Here is a 25,169-nt window from a genome sequence, read left to right as displayed (position 1 = left end):
TTCATCCTTTTCTTCGTTCGAACGAAAACTCGAATCGACGCCACTGTGAGATCTTAATCATGCCTCGGCATTATCCTACATTGTTCCATCCTACGTTGGCCGAATAAAATTTAATCGGCAAGCCAGCGAATTACATGAGTTAGTCAGATTTTTATTAATAAGATGTATCGCTAAGTGTGTTGAAAATAAAATTATTTTACTAGTAAAATTATATATGAAACATAGGTGGCGTAACAAATTTTCGAGATGCGTTTTCTTTCATTTACACAATTGTTATTTGTACAGAAAAGCGCAGTGCACTTTTCGCAATTGCGAAAAATCGAACAAGTGCTGTTATAAATCACACTCTGATCCGTGCCGATCGATTCCAGCACTTCGCACTAATTTCATGGTTTAGCCGGGACAAAGAAAGAAAGAAAAGACAGGATCAGAGGAAAATTCTATGGGGCGGTACGTTTATGATTGTCCGGGGCTCTCGACCCTATCACGGCTTATTCTGTGACGCGAATCTACGCAGGGGTTCTAGGAAGCATCTGTAGGGGATAGAAACTGCGTTTCGCTTCTAGTTACGACGAGGGTGAAACGCCATACGGCTCCACGGAGAGATAAACACTTAGTGACCGCGCTATATTTTAGGGGATAACTCGTGGACTTTTATGTGGTACATGTAGCAGTTTTTTTTCTCGGTAACGCAGACTATTTTTCTGTCATAATTCCTATTAATTGATGAACTCAGAAGTATTTGAAAATAGATATAGAGGCAGAAAGATTCTTTCAAAAATTAAGAATTTAAAAGCCAATTAAAAAGAAGATGATTTCTCGTGATAAACTTTTGACACGAGTTCAATTAGCAAATATTTGTGTTACAGAGTTTTTTGGAAGCAAACTCCAAATGCTGGTGGAATACGGCTCTCGTGGATGCGACACGGCAGCTCAGGTACAAGGGCCACGTGTCACCGGGTGTGCTGATGGTTGGCGGACCGCCCTGCGCCCTCGAGGTTTTGAGGGCTGCCTGGGCGCGAAACGTTTTACGACCACCCGCGGATCATTCCATCACCTGTCTCGGTACGTACTATATTCATTTTATTGACTTATACATTGCCCCGAGTATGTATTTAGTTTGACGGACGTGTCACCAAGATTATAAATCCGTTTGATTCAAACGATAACCAAAAAGTTTAATTAGAGATAAAGCAATCTGTGAAAGTGAAAGTGAAAGCGCCAATATTTTACAAGATTGAGTTCTTACGAGAGGAGATAATACTGCGTGACCCCCGGTTCCTGGTACATTTGAATTACAATGTCTTACGACAATTTATGCGCGAAAATGACGTACGAGCTTTACTTCGGGCGTCGGTCTCTCTTTCTCTCCTTTGCCTCAAAGGAATGTCGTGAGTGCATATATAACTATATATCCTTTATTTCGTTTAAAATGAACTCGAATACTTAAGTATTATAGCAAAAAATAAATAAATAAATGCATATATGAATAATCGTGAAAATTCCAAGAGATGATCTAAGGATGTTTACCATCCTAGACTCTGATATAAAACCGACGCTTTACAAACAGGAACGATCGAGGATATAGTAGAAAGTGGCCGATCTCTATACGCGTTATTCTCCTTATCCGCTTATCGCTCGTAATCCGCGCCTGTCGTCGATGTACATTCTACAGAAATAGCTTCACATATCTTATCAGGTAGCCATGCACCCGTATATATGCACCCCTTATTTTCCTGTCGCGCCGCTTCTCCCATCGCCCTGTTTTTACGCCCCCTTTGGTCGCGATATGTTCCCCGGTCTCTTTTTTTTCATCTTCACCGTTTCTTTCCAATCTTATTGCTCCCCTTTTATGCCCCCTCGTACTCGTGTATATCTATGCACGCCTACGCTCGGCTATCTCGTATACCGGGCTTATGCTAATGCACGCGCGCAACGGCGTAGGAGCTTCGACTCGTTATTATGTTTCGCGCGATGCGAAAACGCTTTCGCGAAAACGAAAGAAATTTATTCGAGCGATAAAGAACGCGTTACGTGACTTTATCCGCGTGAGAAAGCTGCCGCAGCGTGAATATCGAAAAATTACGAAGCCGCGAATCGAAGCAGTTTCGCGGCTGTGTTTCACAGAGGATTTATCATTTTCATCTGCTTCGTGTATTCACAGATTGTTGCGCAATCTACTTAAACAATGTATTAATATATATTAATGTACAGGTACAACGCGCGTATTTTCTATAAATATTTATGCACGCTAGAGTGGTATAAAATTTCGTGCCAAGTCAGAGAGAGATTAAATCGGAAATATATTAATTCGCAATGTTTCGTAATTGAATAATGACTGCGACGGCGAAATGCGATTAACTGCGGTATATCACGAGAGTTAGTGTTTTTATTAAGCTATTTTTGCGTAGTTTTCCGGGCTTTCCGGTTTGCGCGCGAATGCGCCTCCGTGGAAGACAAGCTTGCTTAACATATTCCGCTATTTGCCGGATCGGGCCGGGCATCATAATACACGCGTCTTTATGCGTCTCTATGTATGCACCTGGTATGTGCAACAACGCGGGTTTCGCGCTACCATAATTGGTCTGCCGTCCACTTCGCGGTGAGATAGCCGGTCCTCCGGTCGGACCGGCTCTTATCTGGACTTATCCCTTTATTCCCCACGTTCGATCCCTCCGCCGAGTCACGATAACGATATAAACGCGGCTCCGTAAATATGGCGGTTGTGCGTGATTTTCCAGTTTCAGCAGTTAGTGTCGTCGACTTTCGTGAGAAACGCGCTCTTTTAGCATGTTACAAAATGCATATTTAGGTTCATTAACATAGGAAAATCACACGTTTCGCAAGATTGTGTTGGTCTATAAAAATTAAGAAGAGCGAGTTATACACATATGGTTGTGCAGAATTTTGTTCATTTTTCAACCTCACTCTCTCCGTTGTTTTTTATTATGGAAATATTAAAGCAATATAAAAAAGAATTGCGTCGATCGTGTTTCGAATTGCGAAAGCTTTTTCCGTAACGCGGTTCAGACGGAGAGTTCGAGTATGTACGTGTATGTCGAGAAAAAAAAAAAATAAATAAATAACCGGCATAACGCGCTCCACATAGAAATGACTCGTTCGGTACGCGAGTCGCATGCCATCGAGTCCCTGCATCCGCGGTGTCGATGGGCGCAGCGAAAGGGACGTCGACGCGCGCGCGTCTGGAATGCCAGACCTTCCTCTCTCCGTCTCGCCTCCTCCGTGTACCCGGACTGAAATCCATATGGTGCACTCTCTCGCGGGGTAATAAATCGGCCTCCTTCGGTGCGCGACAGTAGCGGCATTCCAGGGCGATCGATTAAGTCGTGGTACCCCATTGGACACGCGTGGCCCGATAAGCGGCGCGCGTTATCCACGCATAATTCCCATTTCGCGATTTATCTCGAGGGAATCGCGCAGAACGAGCGCGAACTCGCGACACCGACACTATATGCACTTGTCGACCGAATATTTCCTTCTCGTAAAACAGAGTTTGCGAGAGTTTATAATTTAATTAATTATACGAGCAATTATTCACACGATTGATTAATTATATATGTTCGTTATTTGATTATATGCAGAATCATTAATTTTAACACTCTCGTGTAATTAACATCCCTGCAATTATCAATCCTTCACTCACGAGATACTAATACTCTTGTCAAGTAAACAAGATATTCCGCGGAGATATTTTGCGGTAACGCGAATTTCAATAGCGGGACATCATACCTGTTTTAGACGCTGAATAGCGCATACTTATAGTTAAAACGCGAGTCGTGGATACTGATGCGGGCCAAGTCTATGCATCAAAGAGATAAGGAACCCAATCGAACGTAATAACGAAGATTCCGTGGGACGTGCCGCTACGGACGTGAGGCCGTGGAAATTAATAGCGTCGTATCGACATCCAGTTATTTCTACACTATAATATAAATAGGTACACACACGCACACACATGGTCGAGTATGCAGTAACGCGGAATGCGCATTCGTATACACATGTTACATGTCGAGCCCGGATGATTGCGATTCAGCATTTTTGTTTGCACCGTGCCTCTCTCATTCATTATGTGTATTGACTAGCTGCGGACGTTGTTAAGACGGTGCGAGAAGACTTCGTCGGTGTTCTATTAGCGCGCGCTGCGCAGAGACCTCGACTCAAGTATGCAACCGCATTTTATGATGATGAGCGAACGGCGAGCCAAAACGGCGCTTTATCATGTCGGGAATCACGATTGTGCCATCCTACTCGAATGCGCCTGCATTCGCGAGAAATGTATCTTCGAAACGATCTTTGTGTTCGCTATTTTAAATCTCAATTATCTGGGAATCGTGTAAAACGTGATACTAAATCGCAACGTGACTTGTCGCGATAAGATATCCACGAGGAAATGCACTTGTATAAAAAAATTCATTAATTGCCTGCAAAATTGCACAAGACGCAATACAATTTTTTAAACATCTCTCATATATAGCAGATTAGATATCAATTTTCTTTACGTAATAGATATTCTAGGAGGGGAAAAAAGCTATGATAAATATATATATATATTTCTAATATATCACAGCTCTAAATATATATATATTTATTATAGATTTTCCCCCTTCTAGAATGTATACTATGCAAAAAAAAAATCGGTACCTTCCTCGATGTACTTGGAAATCTGTTGATCAAAAGGTATAAAAGGATACTCGGCTATAGGATTACGGACCTGATAGCAAAATTCCAACGACCGTTGCTGGCGACGCGATTCTCGACTCTGTTTGACATTTCCCCGACAATCGTTTATCGCTTACTTTCGATTAATCTCTGTCGAATCGTCTATCTTGCGACAAGCAAATTTTTCACTTGTTAGCTATTCAGCAAACAACGATGACATATTACATATATATACTTTAATCGGATTTTTGTGTCGATTAAATCGGGAGAATTTCGACAGTCGTGTCGAATGCGCTAAATGTGAAACGAGTATATATACAGTGCCTCGATATCTTAAGGCCACGGAGCGCTCCAAACATCTCTGCAATCGGTCAGTCTCTCACGCCTCTCCTGTCACGATTTTGCTATTTGCCCGATCGAAATAAACTTTGACGTATGATTACCTTTCTCGCGTCAGAAAAAAATTCTTCTCACCATTCAATTAGCGGCGAAAGATTTGTACACAAGTACAGTAATATCTCTAAATGCATAATCAATACATCAATAAATATTAAATTAAGGATAGAATCGAACGACGTCCTTTAAATATTGTATCTTCGGGATGATACTCGTAATCTCGAGAAAAATTTGTTGCAAAATAAAAGCGTTACATTTTACTATTGCTTATTATCGCTCATTATTCCGAGTTCCAATAATCCAAATTATTGCTTTACATTTAAAAATTTTTTAAATTCTGCCTTGAGCTTGAAAGAAAAAAAATTGAGAGCAGTATAATGCATGATTAACTGGCGAGCACCTGTTGTTAATTAACATTATATGGATCTTAAGAGGGCCTCGAATTGCTCGAGGCTCCTTCACCCCTCGTATTCAAAAGGGGGCATTAGGAACTTGGAAGCAGAACGCGCCAAGGAGATCCCACGGTATACTACACGATTCGTTCATTCGTTCCACGTGTGTGCAAACGTGTACACGAGTGAGACGGCAGAGCCGAGTAACGAGTTATCTGCGTCTATCCATCTACCACCGCAGTGTAAACGTTTGTAGGCCCATCGATGTATGCCACGGTATTTTCGAGTGGCAACTTCCTGTCGAGTGTCAGCTGGATCCTAGCGGCCGCCTCGTCGTAGATCGACGATTACCACGATGATGGTAGGGTCGAGACACGACATACTTTGCTATTACTTCGCTTCTTCCTGATGCCGTTCCCGAGGCGTTACTCCGACTCTTTCCGACTCTTCGTTTAGTACTTTTTAACGCGTATTACTATTCATATTCATAAGTCATATTCATAATTCGTCAACGACTTCGTGATTTGCGAGAGGCCGCGCGTCGCGACTTTCTTGTTAAGTAAGCAATATCGCATGTGCGAGCCTATATTGCATGATTCCGCGAAAGAAAGTGTCAGACTCCTACGCTGATTATGGTGGTTTGGATATTTTCCATTTCTCAGAACGCAGATTTAGTGCGTGAGATTCATTACTATAATTATATCTCTAAATAATTAAAACAATAAAACATCTTCCATCTTTTTTGTCTTATTATTTTTTATTTATATATAATTACTGAAGATTTAATTTCAATTAAAGTGCCTGCAATTAATTAGGAGGTTTCGCGGTTTTATCTCGCGTTTTTTTATTATTTATATTAATAATCAATTAATTACACGTATAAAGATATACTGATTGATGATTTGTAATTTTTTTCACGGCAAAACATTTGATGCGCATCTCTGTAAAATATTGATCATCGCGTGCGATTACGAGTGTATGTTACTTGGAATGAGATAAAGCATGCAGCTATCCTCGCTTTAGTGGCGTCTGACGCGGCTTATTAGCTCGTTACGCAGTCAAACGGTGCCGTTTACGTTACCGAGTGCGATCAGTACTCGGTATATACGAGAGCGAAGCGGATTGGCGTTTAATGCGATCGTAATTACACGGGAAATTTAAGACCGGTAGCGCGAGAGAAAGAGAGAGCGAGAGAGAGAGCGCATCTTCCGACGAGATAATTCGCCGACTTAAATCAACAACGTGTCGCGGAATACCGAGAGGTAACAACGTCGCGAAATGTCGAGAGGTAACAGCCGCAGCTATATGCATGGAGGCTGCATTGAGGCATTGAGTAACGGATAATTGCATCGACTAATAAATTAATCCGCGACCTCCCCCGTGTACTCCCACGAGAGAGGAAGAGAGAAAGAGAGAAAGAGAGAGAGAGAGACGTGTAGTTGTATCGTCTAAGTCGTTGCTCATAATCATCTTGCGCCACTCCGAGCGATTGTCTAGGTCAAGGCGTTCGCTTTTAAACGCACCTGCAAGCCAACACACGAGAAGTGCGTCCTCGAACAACGTACTTGTTAAAGGTTGTTTTTATTTGAGAGAATGTTCTCTTAGAATTTACCCTGAAAATCATGGTAATCGTGGGACAATATGGTATGGAAAGAATTTTATGAGAATTTCTCTAATTAATATTTATCGCAAAAAAAATAATATCTATCACAATAAAACATAAAACACGTGATTAATTTTGATTAATTTTAATAAACTGCATAGTAAAATTAATCAAACATATTTTATATTTTATTGTGATAAATATTAATTAGAGAAATTCTCATAAAATTCTTTCCATACGATATTGTCCCACGATTACCATGATTTTCAGAATAAATTGTAAGAGAAAATTCTCTCTGTGTATTACGTTTTCTTAATTATTATCTTAAGTAGACATGGACTGCGAGATCGCAATTTTAATATTCATCGAGGCAGAGAGTAATTTGCAAATTACTCGAAAAAAATATTATTAGTTAAATTTTCGGGGTGTGTGAAGTTGGCACCCCTATGTTATGCTATTATAGTTCTGTTAAGAGTTGTGAGTTATTTAGAACCATAGGAAGAGTTCTTGATAATTTTTAGAAATAATTTCGGTCATTACGATAACGAAAATTAGTTTCAAAAAATAGGGGTGCCAACTTCACATTTTTTTACACATCGAGTTCTAATATAGTTTTGAACAGAGTTTTAAGGTTCTTTTAAATAGTTATACATATAGTTCCTGATTATTTTTTGAAAGAATTCTGCAATTTTTAGATAAAAAAACGTACCTTTAATATCGAAGATATTTTAGAAATATCTTCGATATTGAAAGTATGTTTTTTTATCTCTAATATAAAAATTGCAAAACTCTTTCAAAAAATAATCAGGAACTATGTAACTATTAAACAATTTAAATTTACTCATCTCACGGTCGCTCCTTTGTTGCCCGATGCCTCCCCGGGCCTCCTTCTCGTACAAGTTTCGAAACACTTGCACTCGCGTTATTTTTTTTCGTTCGCGACGCGCGGCGACGCCCGGGTTTTAGCTATCGCGATTACGATATTGGTACGTGCGACGCGACCGGATTTATACGATAATTAATCACCAAAGACGCTAATTAATACACTCGTCCTTTGCCGGACCAGCAAGAAGCGCGACCGTTGATGACGAAGAATCGAAGAAGAGCACTGGAGGTGGAGTTAGACTGGCACTGCCAGGTTCGGAACGCGCAACGATACGTCGCACCGAGTCGTAGTGGTGGGGCACTGTAAGAGTCACGACGTGATTCGCCGAGCTCCCACGTCGCGAGCCCTACAATGCCCCACCACTACGACTCGGCGCGACGTATCGTTGCGCGTTCCGAACTTGGCAGTGCCAGTCTAGCTCCACCTTCAATGCTCTTCTTCGATTCTTCGTCATCAACGGTCACGCACTTCTTGCCGGTCCGCGAAAGGACGAGTGTATTAATTAGCGTATTTGGTGGTTAATTATCGTATAAATCCGATCGCGTCGCGCGTACCGACATCGTAATCGCGATCGCACACGTGAAATTGATCTCGTCGATCGTGAATCTCGCTCAATGTTCGTCTCGCTGCATCCTTCGGCGACTTGAGTGCGTCGCGGCCAAGTCGCTCTCTTGATCATCTTCGTTCGATAAGCCCCTGCGAAAAGTGGGTCTTGGAAAAAGCGGCCACGCGAAAATGGAGCTTCGGTTTTATTCGCGCGCGAATAAGCTCTCGCGAGTTTCGCGTTTTACCGAAACGCGTCGAGGATTGTGATAGCTAAAACTCGGGCGTCGCCGCGCGTCGAAAAAAAATTACGCGAATGCAAGTGTTTCGAAACTTATACGAGAAGGAGGCCCGGGGAGGCATCGGGCAACAAAGGAGCAACCGTGAGGTGAGTAAATTTAAATTGTTTAATATATAGTTACAAGTTTAATTATAGTTCCTGATTATTTTTTGAAAGAGTTTTGCAATTTTTATAGAGATAAAAAAACATACTTTCAATATCGAAGATGTTTCTAAAATATCTTTAATATTGAAGGTATGTTTTTTTATCTAAAAATTGCAAAACTCTTTCAAAAAATAATCAGGAACTATATAACTATTTAAAAGAACCTTAAAACTCTGCTCAAAACTATTAGAACTCGATGTGTAAAAAAATGTGAAGTTGGCACTTGGCACCCCTATTTTTTGAAATTGATTTTCGTTATCGTAAGGACCGGAACTATTTCTAAAAATTATCAAGAACTCTTCCTTTGGTTCTAAATAACTCAGAACTCTTAACAGAACTATGATAGCATAACATAGGGGTGCCAACTTCACACACCCAAATTTTCGGTGTCCCTATTACACCTGAAATTTAGTTATGTCTAAATTTTAGTTACAATAACTAATATATTTTTAACTATAATTTAAGATTCTCTATATTTTAAACTATAGCTTAAAAATATTAATTACATTACCTAAAATTTAGCTATGATAACTATTTTTTTTCACGTAATAATTGTAAATTCCCGCCCCAATTTTCAAGAATAACGAATAACATCTATATTTTAAAACAATTGTAGATTGGCAATTATACGAGTGGTTCAATTTAACGGCAATGGTTCGTGTTAATCGTATTTCGAAGAGCGAATGCAGCGTCACGTTATTGCGTGACACATGTGCCAATGTTTGACGATGAGTATCAAATTTTAACATTTATTACCGCAATCTCATAAACGAGAGAGAGAGAAAGAGAGAGGAAAATCGCTTCTCTTTGCCCCGAAGCACGTGTCTATAATAAATGCAAAGCCACCCCCTCTCGCAATCACAAAGCGTGCCGGTTAAACGCGACATATGCGCAGCTGCGGCGATTCTCTTGCGACATACATTCGAGAGGGTAACGTGATATATGCGCGTCATTCGACTCCTCTCTTTTTACCACTAATAATGAACGGCTCCGCGGGAGCCGTTTCGAACGAAACGGCGACATAAACGACGATTGCAAACGGTTTGAAACGCGCAAAAAACGCTAAGAAACGTTTAAGCAATAAAACGCGAATAATAAATCGGGGGAAACGAAATGTGAAAAGGACGCTCATAAAGACGCGCTGAAGGAGTTAAGAGAGAAGATGAAGACGCGAGAGTGGGTCCCAGGGAATCCGGCCAATCGGCCGCATAATGATGCACCGCGGGAAACGAGTGGAAAATTACACATCGGTCGAAGAAGACCTACACTCTTCGTGTCTCGAGCAGAGAGCAAGGAACGTGGCATTCTGGCCGCGAAAGGGAAAGGCCTCTTCCCTCGTTATCGCGGCGCATCGTGCGCTTGGTGCAAAACTGCACCAAGAAATTCAGCGACGGGTACGATATACATATACACCTATAGTGTATCCTATATAGCATTTTACCTTTTCGTCGGGACGGAAAGCCGATACCGTGTTTGTCCCGATGTGTTCTCCTCGGCGAGAAGTGGACAATGTTTCAACGGAGATCATAATATCGCCTCGTATTACATCCTCGAGAGAAAATCTATCCCGCGTTTGTATTACACCGTGTCATTTCCGCGTAATCGAGAGTCTTGACGTTTCGATTAATTATTATCGCGCGTGCCTCACGTCGTATTATTATTTTTTTTTTTTTAAGAAGAGAACGTTGAAAGCCGCGATGGTTGCGAATAATGCAATTAATTTTATTCGCCGCTTCCTCTCGTGCGATCTTAACATGTATATTTTTTTTCATTCATCCGGTAAGAGTATATTTAGATCGCGGACTAGGCTGCGAAAGTTGTGAATATTGTGAATACAGGGAGAAAGAGAGAGAAACGGTAAAAGCGGAAAACAATATAACGAGCGATACACGCGTGAGGCGTGTATACGGGACAGGTATACCTATACATGTGCGTGTAATGTACGTTCATTTCCGACTAACTGTTCTGTGTGCAGCGGGAACAGTTTATGCATTTTCAGCAAAACACGGCTACGATATGAAGAAGGAGCGTGCGAAGATCTGCGCGCCGCGATTCCGGTAATTGACTTAGAGTGAAACCTGGTGCGCTTTCGAAAGCGACGTTTCTTGCAGCTAATAAATTCCCGAAAACAATGCCACTGTCATGGTACGCCTATCTCCGCCGCATTATCAGGTGATATATCATCCGCGTCCTTGTGAAAAGTTTCTTCCGCTATTTTCATAATACACCGATTCAAATCGAATAATTTGTTGCACTTTCTGCGCATTAAATATGGTTAGGCATAGAGAGAAAACATAATCGGAAATAAAATCAGGCGTTTCATTTTCACGCGAACCGTCTTCTTAATTATATAAATTACCATCATTAATCTTTCTGAGATTAAACAAGGCTTATCGGTGAAAACGCGCAGCATCCCCTGAGAAAATTACGAGCCATTTAAAATTCCGATAAAATTCAAAAACATCTTATGTATTTATGCGCGAAATAATTCTTTTGCATAATACACTTTCGCGGTAGTATCCAGTCCGTCTTAAATTTGTTGCGAGGACTTTATCTTCATTCGCCAGCCGCACGATCGAGATATCTATATAGCGAGACATTTGGAATAAGCTTGCGCTAGCTACACCGTGGTATGTGGCATAACAGGTTGAAGAACATCGGTTTTAAACGCAGAGATAGAGAGAAAAAGAGAGAGAGTAGATTCGCGAAGAATGAGTCTCTTCTGGGACTCGTGATTCTATGTATATATATATATATACGAGCAAAATTTATGGCGTTTTGCCGCAGTAATGCGAGTTAGTATCGCCGAACGTTAACTCGAACTGTAGAAACTACAAGGTGTTCCAACTCTTTCCGTATACCCATATCTTCTTGTCATAATTTACGAGAATAAAAATGATAAAATAATAAGACAAATATCTTAACAAAATATGAACGCAGAAAAATTTAATAAAAAAATTTCGAAAAAATAATTCCATCTCGCATCTGAAAATATCGGAGTAATTTGCACGGGAAGAGGTTGAAACACCCTGTAGAGCCGCTGGAAGCTTATGAATAAGAAATAGCTTTAGCGAAGTCGAGCAGAGTCTTATGCCACGTTCAACTATCCATGAGAACTGGACCGTTCCGGAGAACTCTCTCTCTCTCTCTCTCTCTCTCTCTCTCTCTCTCTCTCTTTCTTCCGCACGAGTATATCTCATCTTGCTCTCTTTTTCTTCCGCAGCCCGGCACCCTCAATGTATATAAACGAGAAAATGTATATTCCCTTTCTCCGATACTTTGATACGTCGATCGTCGAGAGGCAGACGTATAAGTAATAATCGCGCGCGAATCGCGGCACCAAAGTGCTGCTCGTCTGGCACGATTCGCTTCGAGAAAATAAGTAGGGAAATCGTCGAGATGTCAGCCGCAAATGCGACACATTGTCGATCGATAATAAAGGATATGAGCTGGCATTGTAAGATGTCGTTTGCAGAACGACGGCATAAATTCACCGCCGGGGAAGAGGATTACATATCCCTCGTTGCATCTCAATCGCGCGATTCCATTTCGTAGAAGTTTGATTAGAATTGAACCGAGGTGAATTTGCGAAGATGCAAAAGTATAAAAGTATAAAACATAATACTTTTATATTTACGAAAGAGAGAAAACATTCTCTCCGGTCGTTGGGCATATTCTAATAATGCTTTTTAGATGCAAATTGCAACGCGGTCGGACCGCGTTGATATTTCCTGAAATGGCTATGAAAGTTGCGAATGTTTATCACACATGGACGGTTTTTAACCGGTTTCCTCCGGCAGTGGCATGCATGCGGATATCCTCCGAAAATAGGCACGAAGATATCTTTTACGACATATAACGCGTTGGATATATCGCGTGGTCATTCGCGTTGTTAATTTTTCGCGTGGGTATACGATCGCGTTGCTATTGTTAGTAGCCGTTAAGGAAAACGGGTTTCTTCGGGTGAAACGCGGCCGTAGGTTCATTACGACTAATCTATTATGACGACACGGTATTACGACGGTGAAACAAACACTATACATGCGATGTAATAAAGTATCGGGACAAATCGGTGTCGCAAAACTCTTTGCAGATTGGAGCGAATTATTTTTTTTTTTTTATCTTGAAATGTTTATGCTTGCACCGGCTTTTCTCCTAAAAAGAAGTATTCTAAATATCCTACTTTTCTACTTTACTACTTGTATACTCCTTTCATTTTACATCAATTTATTTTACATCAATTTCATAACTATGTCGTGAGAAATGTATCGGAACGGTGTGCGAAGCCAAACAGTCATCTCAAGGATGCGCGGATTAAACAGCTCGCTTCCATTTATTGCGCGATTTAATGCGACAGAAACGGTGAAAAATTAGACGGGTAGAATATATTATATAGCACGGGATTACGGGTGGAAAGAAAAATCTAGGATCGCGCAGCAGCGTATCAGCAGCATTAAAGAGACGCGACGATGGGTAGTAAAATAAATTTCGCAACGGATTATTGGCATTAATATAGGGTGCGTATATGCGGTTTATATTTAGTTCATCGGATAAACACCTGGATCGAATGGATATTATTGATCCCGATGTCGGTATCGGGAGTGTCTGCATTCGTTCGCGGAATGAACGCAATTTCAGACCTTCTGGAATTCGATTGAAAGCCGAGCGACACTAAAAGTCGTATCTCGCGGGAATCATATGTTTTAAAACTTTTCATTAGACAATTAGATAGGATGTTGAAAAGTTAATTACGATAGAGTTGGAGAATCACGTTTGCTATTTACAAGAGACTTTTCGTCGACACCGATTCGGCGGTTCGCTTTGTTCGACTGGGCAATATACAACGTGTGACGATAATTTCTTAGGTGCGACCAACTACGAGCGACATAATTACAAAGGCGTGTACCGCCTGTCCATAGAGACAACGAAAGGCGTGGTGCTGCGTTTGTAAAATGTTGGCCTCTGCAAACGTAAGTCGCATTATTTCTCGTATGTAGGTTAATGTCAAGGGGGTACACACAATAATAATCCGCGGATATATCTTTTGGCGTGATTGATGACACCGTCGGTCATCGCCCATTCTTTCGCACGATATTGAAGACGCCGGTTTTAATTTACAAGAGAAGAAAAAAATTTCCCAACATATAATCAGTATACTTTAAAAGGATATAGGCGGTGATCTTTAGTCGAAGCCGCGGCGATTCGCTTCGTGAAAGAAACATTTTTTTGCGAACTTCTTTTTCTGGGAGATCTTTTCTTCTTTTTTTTTATGATGACTTTAATAATGTATCGGTTGCATGATTCATCGATTTCGCTTATTTACTTTTAACCTCTATCAGGGGATATTAACTAACTGCCTGAGAAAATAGTTGAAGGATGAATTAACGACGCAATTAAACGAGATCGGATTAGCGATGCCTAACCGTTAATATCGCTTTTTTACGCACATTTATCGTTGTACATATTTGTACATATTTGCAGTCGCCTAATCTCGGGTTAGCGAATTTCATCATTGGCAAACCCTCATGACATTTCACCTGTGTGCTCCGTTGACCTCGATAGCGTTAAGCGATCACATTCGCCTCCGCATAGATAAATACGTACATCGCTTCCGTGTGACCTTACGATCTATCTTAACAAGAAATTGCTGTGGCAAACGTATAGAATCCTTTATAATCTTCGATTTTGCACACGGTGCATAACGTTCTTCAGCAAACTGGTATATTAAGCTAATGAAAAAATTTCTTTCTCGATAATTTTTCAAGCAGTTTTTTACATCAATGAAAATTTTAATTCGAAACTTGATATTTTTGTAAAAAGTGTATAATTATTCGAATTCATATTATTTGAATATTTCATTTTTCATACATAGCTATTTCTTAAAATGATTTTTGAGAATGATTACTATAGCTATAATAATATTGATCATGTACCATGAGCAAAATTTAATAATTCAATCTGGATAACATTAGAATATACGTGGTAACGTACTAGTGATCTTTCAATCTTACACAACTCGTCTGAGAGAAAGAACAGGCAAGAAGATTATTAAAACTTTCCTGATTGGGAGTGGCGGGTCGAAGATAGTTTATTCCCGAGCACGGTGCAATGTTTCATCGTGTCGAAAATCTTCCTAATTATCACTAAAATTACGCCGCCTGAAATCGATCAGTACAACGAGCACGATGTGTAATTTATTGCTTGGATATATATACTCGAGGGCCGCGATATCTCTTTCGGTCTCAATTAAACTACGGCATTATCGATCGTGATCGGCGATGAGGCAACGAAAATCTCAAACCTTGTATATAATAATATTATACATTAAAAATCGCATACAAAAAAAATTAAGTCACTATACCAGTAAAATCGATATTAAGAGAAAGAACAAAAATATATCATATACTACAACAATCGGTAAGCAATGCAGATAAGGTGATAAGATATTAGCGATAAAAGATTACGTTTCAGAATAACTGTATTAAAATCAGAATAATAAGATACTGTCCAATTACAGTGAAATTGGCGGGCACGTCGGGGGCCCCGTAATAATAATCGTAGTTGCAAAATGGCTCATGTCAGACGCGAGAACGAGCGCGGACGACTGCGCCCTTATCGCGAAGAGAACGAATGGTATCGGGCTGCTGCGCATGATGCAGCAGCGGAATCGAACGGCGGAATCGAGGCTACGAGTCGATTCTCATGGCCTCGGCTTATATCGTCTTTCCGGCGAACGAAAAATCGCACGACCCGCGAGGTCGGATTTTAATCCGAGCGCGATCTAATCGTCTCTTTCTCTCTCTGTGCCGCCGCCGTTGGCGATCCCAACGAAATTTAATATCACCGTAACGGGGGATTCGCGCAAAAAATCCCGGATAAGCACGAGCGCGCGCCTTCTCCTCAGGTACGATTCCCTCCCTTCTTTCGGTTGCGGTTCTCTCGACGACGGAGGATTAAAGTGTCCCGGCATTGTTACACACCGGTCCTTTTGATACGCTATAAGACAGCTGTAATACGAGTATGTGGCACGACAGAGATGTACAGTGCGCATCGCGGACACGAGAAGGAAGCATCGGGATGGAAAGCGGCCGCGTGTCACGATGACGTTCCGCGCGATGCGTTCGCGATAGATACTCCACGGGAGCATATTCCGAATCGAATTTTGCTGTTTTTTTTTTCGATCTGAATTTTCAATCTTGACTTGGGTACTTCAAACATGTACAGTTAGATTATCTGTTTTTAAATTACTTAATTTATAACGCTGCCGAAAAAGCTCCTCTTTTTAATCTCAAAGTGATAAACTGTTTGTTTAATTAAAAGATTATTTAAGATGCAAAATATAAGAGCTCATTTCCTATGTAAAGTAAACCTATCGAGATATTCTAGAATCGATAACTGTGAGAAAATTAAAATCAAAATTTTCGATTTTGCTAATAAGAAAACAGCCAGATACAGTCAAATTATTTCTTTTTAAATTATTTAATTTATAACGCTACCGAAAGAGCTCCTCTTTTAAATTTCAAAGTGATAAATTGTTCGTTTATTACTTATTTAAGATGCAAAATAAGAACTCATTTCCTATATAAAGTAAATCTGTCGAAATACTCTAAAATCCATAAATGTGAGAAAATTAAAATCGAAAATTTCGATTCCGCTAATAAGAATGCAGCCAGATACAGTCAAATTATTTCTTTTTAAATTATTTAATTTATAACGCTGCCGAAAGAGCTCCTCTTTTTAATCTCAAAGTGATAAACTGTTTGTTTAATTAAAAGATTATTTAAGATGCAAAATATAAGAGCTCATTTCCTATGTAAAGTAAACTTATCGAGATATTCTAGAATCGATAACTGTGAGAAAATTAAAATCAAAATTTTCGATTTTGCTAATAAGAAAACAGCCAGATACAGTCAAATTATTTCTTTTTAAATTATTTAATTTATAACGCTACCGAAAGAGCTCCTCTTTTAAATTTCAAAGTGATAAATTGTTCGTTTATTACTTATTTAAGATGCAAAATAAGAACTCATTTCCTATATAAAGTAAATCTGTCGAAATACTCTAAAATCCATAAATGTGAGAAAATTAAAATCGAAAATTTCGATTCCGCTAATAAGAATGCAGCCAGATACAGTCAAATTATTTCTTTTTAAATTATTTAATTTATAACGCTACCGAAAGAGCTCCTCTTTTAAATTTCGAAGTGATAAATTGTTCGTTTATTACGTATTTAAGATGCAAAATAAGAACTCGTTTCCTATATAAAATAAACCTATCGAAATATTCTAGAATAAATGGGAGAAAATTAAAATCGATAATTTCGATTCCGCTAATGAGGACGCAGCCAAAGTTATTCGCATTATTCGCAAATGGCACGATGTAAAAATGAATTTCCTGACATAATGGCTCACCTTGGCCTGACGAGCGAAAACGCTTGACCGCAATCTATATCATATGCGCGATGACACAATAGAACCGCGATTTTTTTTTGCATACCTTGCGACACGATTAATATAGCCTCGTGTAATAACTTGGCTGTATTGTCTCCGATAATGTATGCGTATGCATCGCGTATTTGCGTACTTCTAGAAGCATCGGACAGCATCCGTGTGTACACTCGTGTGTGCCTCCTCGCAGAAGTAAACGGCTTATATTCGATGGATGCGCGAGAGACTAGAGAAAGTCCGTATAAGCTCTCTGTTTCTTATATCGAATGATAGCGCATAATAATACGCGCGAACTTTTCGGTGTGTACATATATACATATGTATGATATGTCCGAGATTCAGATAATATAAAAACTTATATTTCTTGTTAATAATCCGAGATGACTTTACGAACACTTTACGACGACGTTTCGTTGGATGATTAAGGACACGCTTCCGAGCTCTCGAGAGCTTTATTTAAGGCGGCAGTTAAATGTGCATGTATATTGCGTTGTCGGCGCGATATGTCGTCACTCATCACCTGCGTAGGATCGTAAGAATTCGCAGCCCGTGACACCACATGCAGGTTGTAGGCGTGTGCGTGGTGTAAAATGCATATTAGTGAAAAATGGATCCCGCGAAAAGCAAATACTCGGTCGAACTTCTCGCATCTATCGCTGCCCATGTGATTTCGTACAAAAGTGTGAGTACATTTTTTTTAAATATCAAATTTTTAATTAAAATTTTTGTTGATGTAAAAATTGCTTGAACAATTATCGAAAAAGATTTTTTTTTTACTTTATTAGCTTATTCGAATTTAAGTTAAAGAACGATATGCATTATGTACAAAATCGAAGATTATGAAGAATTCTACGCGTTTGTCACTGTAATTTTTTTTATTTCCTTTATTCTTTCTCCAATATAAAAACTTTTATAAAATATAATAACGTATATTTTCTTACGTTGTGTGTGTAGAATGAATATTTAATGATGAATTTTTCGCACTCGATATAATGAATCATTTTGCTCAATTTTGCCTAAAAATTGGAAATATTCGTATATTCCAGAATTCAATTGAAAAAAGTCTGATTTTAATTTAAAAAAAAAAAAAAAATTTTTTTTTCTAATATATCTTCGTAAAAAAATTAATTTTTATATTTCAAGACGCGTATATTAATATTCTATGTGACATTAATCGTTTAACGGTGTTTCTGGTTCGTAGACCGGATATTTTACGCGATATCTCAGCGATCATCGATCGAGTTGGCCTTAGGCAAAAATCATTTACGGACACAGAGTGTTCGTCACTGTACGTAATCGAGTGCTGAGCAACACTATCGCGACCCGGATTCGATAACTCTTTAAGAAAATTATGAGCGCGATTATTCGTGACTTGTTGGTCGCTCGAAGGTTTAGCCCCCCTAAGTAAGTTTACACGCTGCAAAGTGTCATTCGAAAATAATAACGCCGAGATTCGTATCATCGCCAGATACAGAATGGATACCTTGTACGACTTAATTTTCTGAACAACGTGACACGCCGTATGTGCAATGTATGTTCAATGTTCCGGATCGTGTTCTGCGACTGATGTTACGTGTATATACTCGGGAACGATCACGGCGAGCAGTTACATTCGTGTTACATCGGGCTCGCGCGTTTGAATTTAATGAGTGCTCCATTTGATATCGACTTGCTTCTCGTGTCACGACGGGATACAATTCGTGGTGCGTAATGTTTTCAAATGGAAAAATTTATTTCCGTCAATGGAACAGCAGCATGCTGCGCTGTCTGTATCGATACTTGTTTATAATTGACTCGAGTCTCTTATATAACTGCGTTCGCATTCTGTGTCACAGATAACAAAACAGTCGGTTAACAATTCGGGATTATTGACTGCTGACGGGAACGCATAAATTTGATAGGCACAAACGAAAGATCTCTGTGCGTGTAATAAAGGTGCTACCAACCAACCACGCCTTATTCGAGAGGATTGCATTGTACATTCTTTCATACATTTTATTCTTATGCACTTGAGAATTTCACTATCGATAGCTTCTCGTAAAGTTGTTTCGCACTATTCATATTTAATTATAAATTATCCGTTTATTTATAATCAACGTTCTAGAAAGAGAAAGAGAATTATTTAATTTACGATTAGAGATAATCAAATGTTGATGGAAATTGACTCTTAAGTTAATTAACTTATCATTTATGTAAAGACTAGTAAAAAAATTAATTAAATCAATTAAACTCGCGTTAATTTTAATGAATTTTATTTATGGAAACACATGGTTCTCCATATAGAGAGTAAAATTTCTTATTCGAGCTTATTCAACCTCCTGGATAAATATATAGTACATGAAAGAGTAAAATAGCTTTCGCTTATGCTATCAGCGCCATATACTATGTAATCAACAATCTAACGTATGATTAATCTAATGTATAACTTCCGTATTTGCTCTCGCACGCGCTGTCGTAACAATCCGACAAAACAAGGCCGCTGTAAGGTAAACAAATGGGAGAGAGAATAAATCGCATGATCGATATATAGCCGGCGGTATAAAGTAGTGCTGTCTTAAGAATTTACATATAATCAGACGACTGAGAGAAGTCGCCGACTCTCGAGAGGAGAGAGAATATACGCGACTCCAAAGGTCGTCTTGTTACGATGAGGTGATTCCTCGAGTGGTCTTTGCCATTTCCCATGAGCGCGGCCATAAAGGCGGCGGGGGTCGACCGACCAACACGATGGATCACAGCGATAAGGGTATATATGCAGCGTGTACAGTACCGGAAGTGATCGCGCCGCGCGCCGTTTCGAGAAACGGCTCGAGAAGTCGTCGTTCTCTCCGGCGGCATAGCCTCCGTCTCTTGTCTCTCTCCGCGGTCTTTCTATTCTACCCGCGGTGATATTTTCGCGATATATTTTTCACGTGGGCGCGAATCGACCGAATGCCAGCCCCGGCACTACCACCTTTTACTTCGAGACGCCAAACGAATGCTGTCTACGTGGGCAGCGCGAAGAAGTAGTATTATAATAAAGTCTCGTGGAATGATAGAAAGGTGCAGGCTGCTAATAATAGCCTTTCACAGGGTCGCCGCAGGTCGGCAGGTGTGCTCGGCTTGGCGTATCTCTACTGTTCTCCGAATCGGTGTCGTCGGCGCTGCTAGAGGTTCATGCATCGCATAGTGCATCGCGGGTGCATTTTGTGCGAACCGCGAATTTCCTTTTTCTTTTTAGCTCGCGCGCGATAAAAACGAGAAACTAAACACAGTACAAAGACGAACACGATCTAGTTATTTGATTCTATTTAGAGCACTTTGCGTACCGCGATAATAAGAGCGGCTTTATACATAAGAAAATGACGTTGCAGGTATCTCGAGATGTTCGATCGAGAGAAAGCCGCGCGCGCGAGACGACGCAGAGATCGAAACAGCCGTCACTGCGAGAGATCGGTTCTTTTAAATTCTACCCATAGGCACATACAGACGGGTTATAAAGCATCCTAATGAAAAATAAGAATAAACCGTTAATGGCCATTTACACAGGGCCGCTAGTTGGGTGGTAAATGTCCATCGGCCATAAATTGTCCGTCTCGATCTCGCGGCGGTTGCGGCCTTATATCGCGGCGCCGCGTAGCACTGAAACAAAAACGAGGAGCGGAACGGTTTGACGCATGCAGAACGCTTTCCGGAAAGTTTATGACGCGTATCTAATTGTCGATGTTCGTTGTGTATGTACGTCTGAAATTGCGCGAATACGCTTCGCCGGTTTAATCCAGAGCGAGTTAAAACGAGTTAGAGAGAGAGAGAGAGAGAGAGAGATTAAGCCGCGCTCTAGAAAAGACGTTTGATCGTTTCGAATAAATTGGTGTCACTTAACCATAAAAGAGATATATACTTTCTGAGAAAAGGGTGTATAAAAAAAGGAAGTAAAATCTCGCCAATTTATTGGGCGAAAGTCTCTCGCAAAGAAGAATTCGCCGGTCGAGCTCTCGAATTCGGAGCACACGCTGATAATGCGTGCCAGATAACGTAGATACACGCGCGGAGAACACGTTCGGGGGACACGTTCGAGATGAGATTCTCACGACGAGGAGCGCGAGCCCAGCATCCACGCCCCAGAGACGTGTATCGGGTTCCACGATCCCGCTGGCCTCGCTCCGACGTCCGTCTTTCCGTCCGTCGTCGACAAAGCTCCTTGAAAATTGTGCAACCGTGGTACATGGTTCGTTTTCTTCGCGATCTCTCGGTACAATTTTTTCTTAATGCCGCTTGTTCGCAGGGAATAAAATCTCGCGCGCGAATGAAACCTAAACTGTGACTGCTTCCAGCATTTATAGATACCGTCTATTCCGACAACCGATGTATGTATGTGTGTGTGTTTGAGGAGAGAGATGTAATACGAGGTTGAAATAGTTAACATGAAAATTTTGCTAATTTGCGATTAATAAAAGAGATAACGAAATCACGTAACAAGCGATTAGAAATATATCTTGTGAATGAATGAGGATATTTTATATTCCATTAACTAAATTGTAGACGGATGAACGTCGAGCGTGAGAATAATTTCGCCAAGACGAAAAATGGTCGTGATACGTAATCGAAGTCTAAATAGACACTTTCAGCTCATTTTCAATGAGCATTGAGCGTGAGAATAATTCAACTGAAAAGTAGAGGCACATTGTCGAGACTAATATGCCTTTTGCGTATGACCCGGCTTTTATGGAACGCGTGTATCAAGCGTCAAGACGTAGACGTAGAAATGGACAGCGAGATATCTCGACCTGTCGGTGTAAAGCTGAAAGAATAGGAGCAAAGGAGGACTAGGAGAGAAGGCGGACTTATTCGGCCTATTTACGGCAATTGTTTAACGGGAGCTCGCGAAGCGGGCGTTTTCTACACGTTAGTTACACGCGTAATTGGAGACCTGCTCTTTCCCTTGTCCTGTTCGCGAACAACAAAGGCAACCGTTGACAGACGTGCAGGGAAATTGTAGAGTTGCGCCTGCAGAGAAGGCGGGCCCGCGATTGCACGAACTTCAAATAGAGTTCCTCTGTCGGCTGAAACCTTTAATTATACGCGATCGGCGTAGCAAGTGGCTTCGCGAATGCATTGTTGAGTTTTATTGATGGACATTTCGCGTGACTACGTTGATTAAAATATTTTAGCGAATCTAAGAAAGATCTCCCTATATGTTTTATGTCGACATCGATATACAAAATCGATTTTCCAGCACTTTAAATTTCCCAAATTTTTCTATCTTTGAGAACCTTGATTATAAGTTGTTAATGAAGCAAATAATTTTCTAAATATAATGCTATACGTATAAGGCTTTTCATTAGAATTATAAAAAATATCTTATTATATTAATATATTAATTTATTAATAAAAATATTAATATATATATTAATGTATATTATTATATATTATTATAATATTATCGCGATATAGAGAAATGTCACGCGTTTCGCATCGTTGACATCCATTGATTTTCTCGGTATCGACATCGAAAGGGACATAAGAAATTCGTCGCACGTCGAACCAAGTACGGGCCTCGCGGAGAATTTCGGGGTCTTGCCCAGGTTTAGAATAATCCATATTCTTTTTGTGGGCGTGAACCAGATGTAGAAGAGCACGCAGTCGCGGTGTCGCCAGGTTACCGTAAAACGTGACTGGAAGAATAAGGATTTCGATTCTTCTATATCCGAGCCACGACCGTCTCGGGGCTAATAAATTCACCGTCTTTTTCATATTCACCGATCGCGTTTGTTCTTTGACTTTATTCGCTGTAGGAATCCGAGTTAGCTTGTAAATTGGAATATTTTTCTTCCGCCCATGAAATCCGTGATCCATGCGATCACGAGTGCAGCATAAAATTCAACATGACTCTTTCATCGCCGTGTGTATTTCCTAAAGAGATGTACTTTGAAATCGGTGCACGTATGAAAAGCGAGAGGTCGAGTTGAAAAAATTTCAACATGAATGCAATGTCATTGGATTTAAGTAGCTATTACGTTCCAGCCTTGAAAATAAAATTACGCGATTATATGATAAGACAAATAGGAGGTTATTGCGACGACTATATAAATAAATGGAAAATATAAAATAACGTCGTCGTCGCATCGTTCATTTTATCCCCGAGGGAGCTAATATATGACGGACGGTCGTAAAATATATGACGTACGCGGGACCATAATGGCGCAAAATTTATATTGAAGCATAAAGTAAATTACGTAAGACACGGGCGATGATAATTTGCCGTTTAATTAATTCCTAGAAAAATAACGCGGCCTCGGCTATATCGAATGCTAATTTTGTACATCTATTATTTTACAGGTGATATAGAGGACTGTCTGGTGGCTCCAGTTTCTCAAGGTCAGTTCACGCCGCTGCCAGAGGCTCTGTGCTGGGCCATTCTGGAGTTGACTTCCCAGAGGCAAGCGGCGACCTTGGACACCCTCAGATCAGCCCTTAGAAACGCCTTCCCAGCCATGCAGAGGCCCAGCCGAGAACTCGTTTACGACGCGCTAGCCAAGCTCATGCAAGAACGAAAGATCTATCACACGTCTCAGGGTTACTTCGTCGTAACGCCGGAGACCAAGAGGCTTAGACGCGACTCCGGTAGCTCTAGGCGGTGTTCCAGGGACGTGAACGGGTCTAGAGGTCAGGGTAGCATGTTGATGAGCAACGACGAAGCAGTGGCACTCGTACACGGCGAGATGCTCACTCTGCGAGACGGCGATGTTACGCATCAGGCCGTACAGACAAACTTGGCGGACGTTATTTGCGGAGGTAAGACGACTCTCACGTTGATTATTTTCTGAACCTGACGTCATCTCGCGAATCGTTCTCTCGAGAGACAAAGTTCAAAAAACCGCTAATGGTTCGTGTATAATTTGCGCCGCGATAAAGACTTTTAAAGAAAATTATTTAAATTTTTTTTTCGCCATTTATTTTAGCTACGAAATGTAAAATCGCGCGAAATTAGATTGCTAATGAGATGCCAGCTTCATATATCCCCATTACCGCTATAGAAATGTTATCAAATAAACAAATTTCTCACTCACCGATACGTGCAATAGCGGAGTTGTAGTACACAGCATTGATCTGAAAACCAAATATTCAAATTATGTATATGCATATTTAAATTATGTATATGCATGTGTGTGCGTGTGTGTATTTTTTAAATTTTCGTTTTGCATACCTCACAGTTGCCCTACTGTCGCTTGATGCCTCCCCGGGCCTCCTCCTCCTCTCTTGGTCCTTCGTAGCACTGAGCACTCACGACACTCGCGAAACTTTACACGGCACTCCCGACGCGACGCGTGAGACACACGCGTATTTCGCGTACATTGCACTTGCAATGAGAAAAAACGATGCGGAAACTATAATCGAAAACACGAAACAACGATCCGTTCGATACAGGTATTATTGCTGATAAGCTGCATGCAAGTTTGACTGCGAGAACCTGTAATAACAAATAAAATACATACATATATTAGAGCAATTTATTTTAGCTTAATTAATATTTTTTTTTGCTTTTAGAAGGCAGAACTCTTTTTAGAACTCATGTAGAAAAATTATAAATTTTTTTAATCCTGATAATTACTGATAAGGAAAATGCCGTAGGACAAGGTGAGACGCTGAAGTTGGTGTCTCAGTTTATCCCAAGGCATTTTCGTTGCTTTAATGGTCAGAACTAATATTTGTTTAAATTATTAAGAAGTCTAGAATTGTTGAAAATAAAGCCAGAACTCTTAATTATTTATGAATTTCCACGAAATTAGACGCCAGT

General features: G+C 40.3%; 1 protein-coding gene across 5 annotated transcripts in view; it reads left to right on the top strand.

Annotated features, from left to right (window-relative positions):
* Positions 1-25,169, top strand: part of Knockout (Stork-head domain-containing protein knockout) — a 79,339-nt gene that overhangs the window by 45,758 nt on the left and 8,412 nt on the right. For 4 of the 5 annotated variants that reach the window (XM_083051725.1, XM_083051728.1, XM_083051727.1 and 1 more), the window contains exons 3-4: positions 870-1,065; positions 23,711-24,166. In XM_083051725.1, coding sequence (XP_082907851.1) covers positions 870-1,065; positions 23,711-24,166 — 652 coding nt within the window. Of the gene's footprint in view, positions 1-869; positions 1,066-17,689; positions 18,075-23,710; positions 24,167-25,169 lie in introns of those variants that run through there. The other variant, XM_083051729.1, reaches the window with a different exon arrangement.

Source organism: Prenolepis imparis, unplaced genomic scaffold (genome assembly GCF_030444845.1).
Source record: "Prenolepis imparis isolate NDT839.2.m4 unplaced genomic scaffold, iyPreImpa1.0 SCAF_12, whole genome shotgun sequence".
Lineage (NCBI taxonomy): Eukaryota > Metazoa > Arthropoda > Insecta > Hymenoptera > Formicidae > Prenolepis > Prenolepis imparis.
The sequence above is the reverse complement of the archived record's forward strand: the minus strand, read 5'-3'. Positions and strand labels throughout refer to the sequence as shown.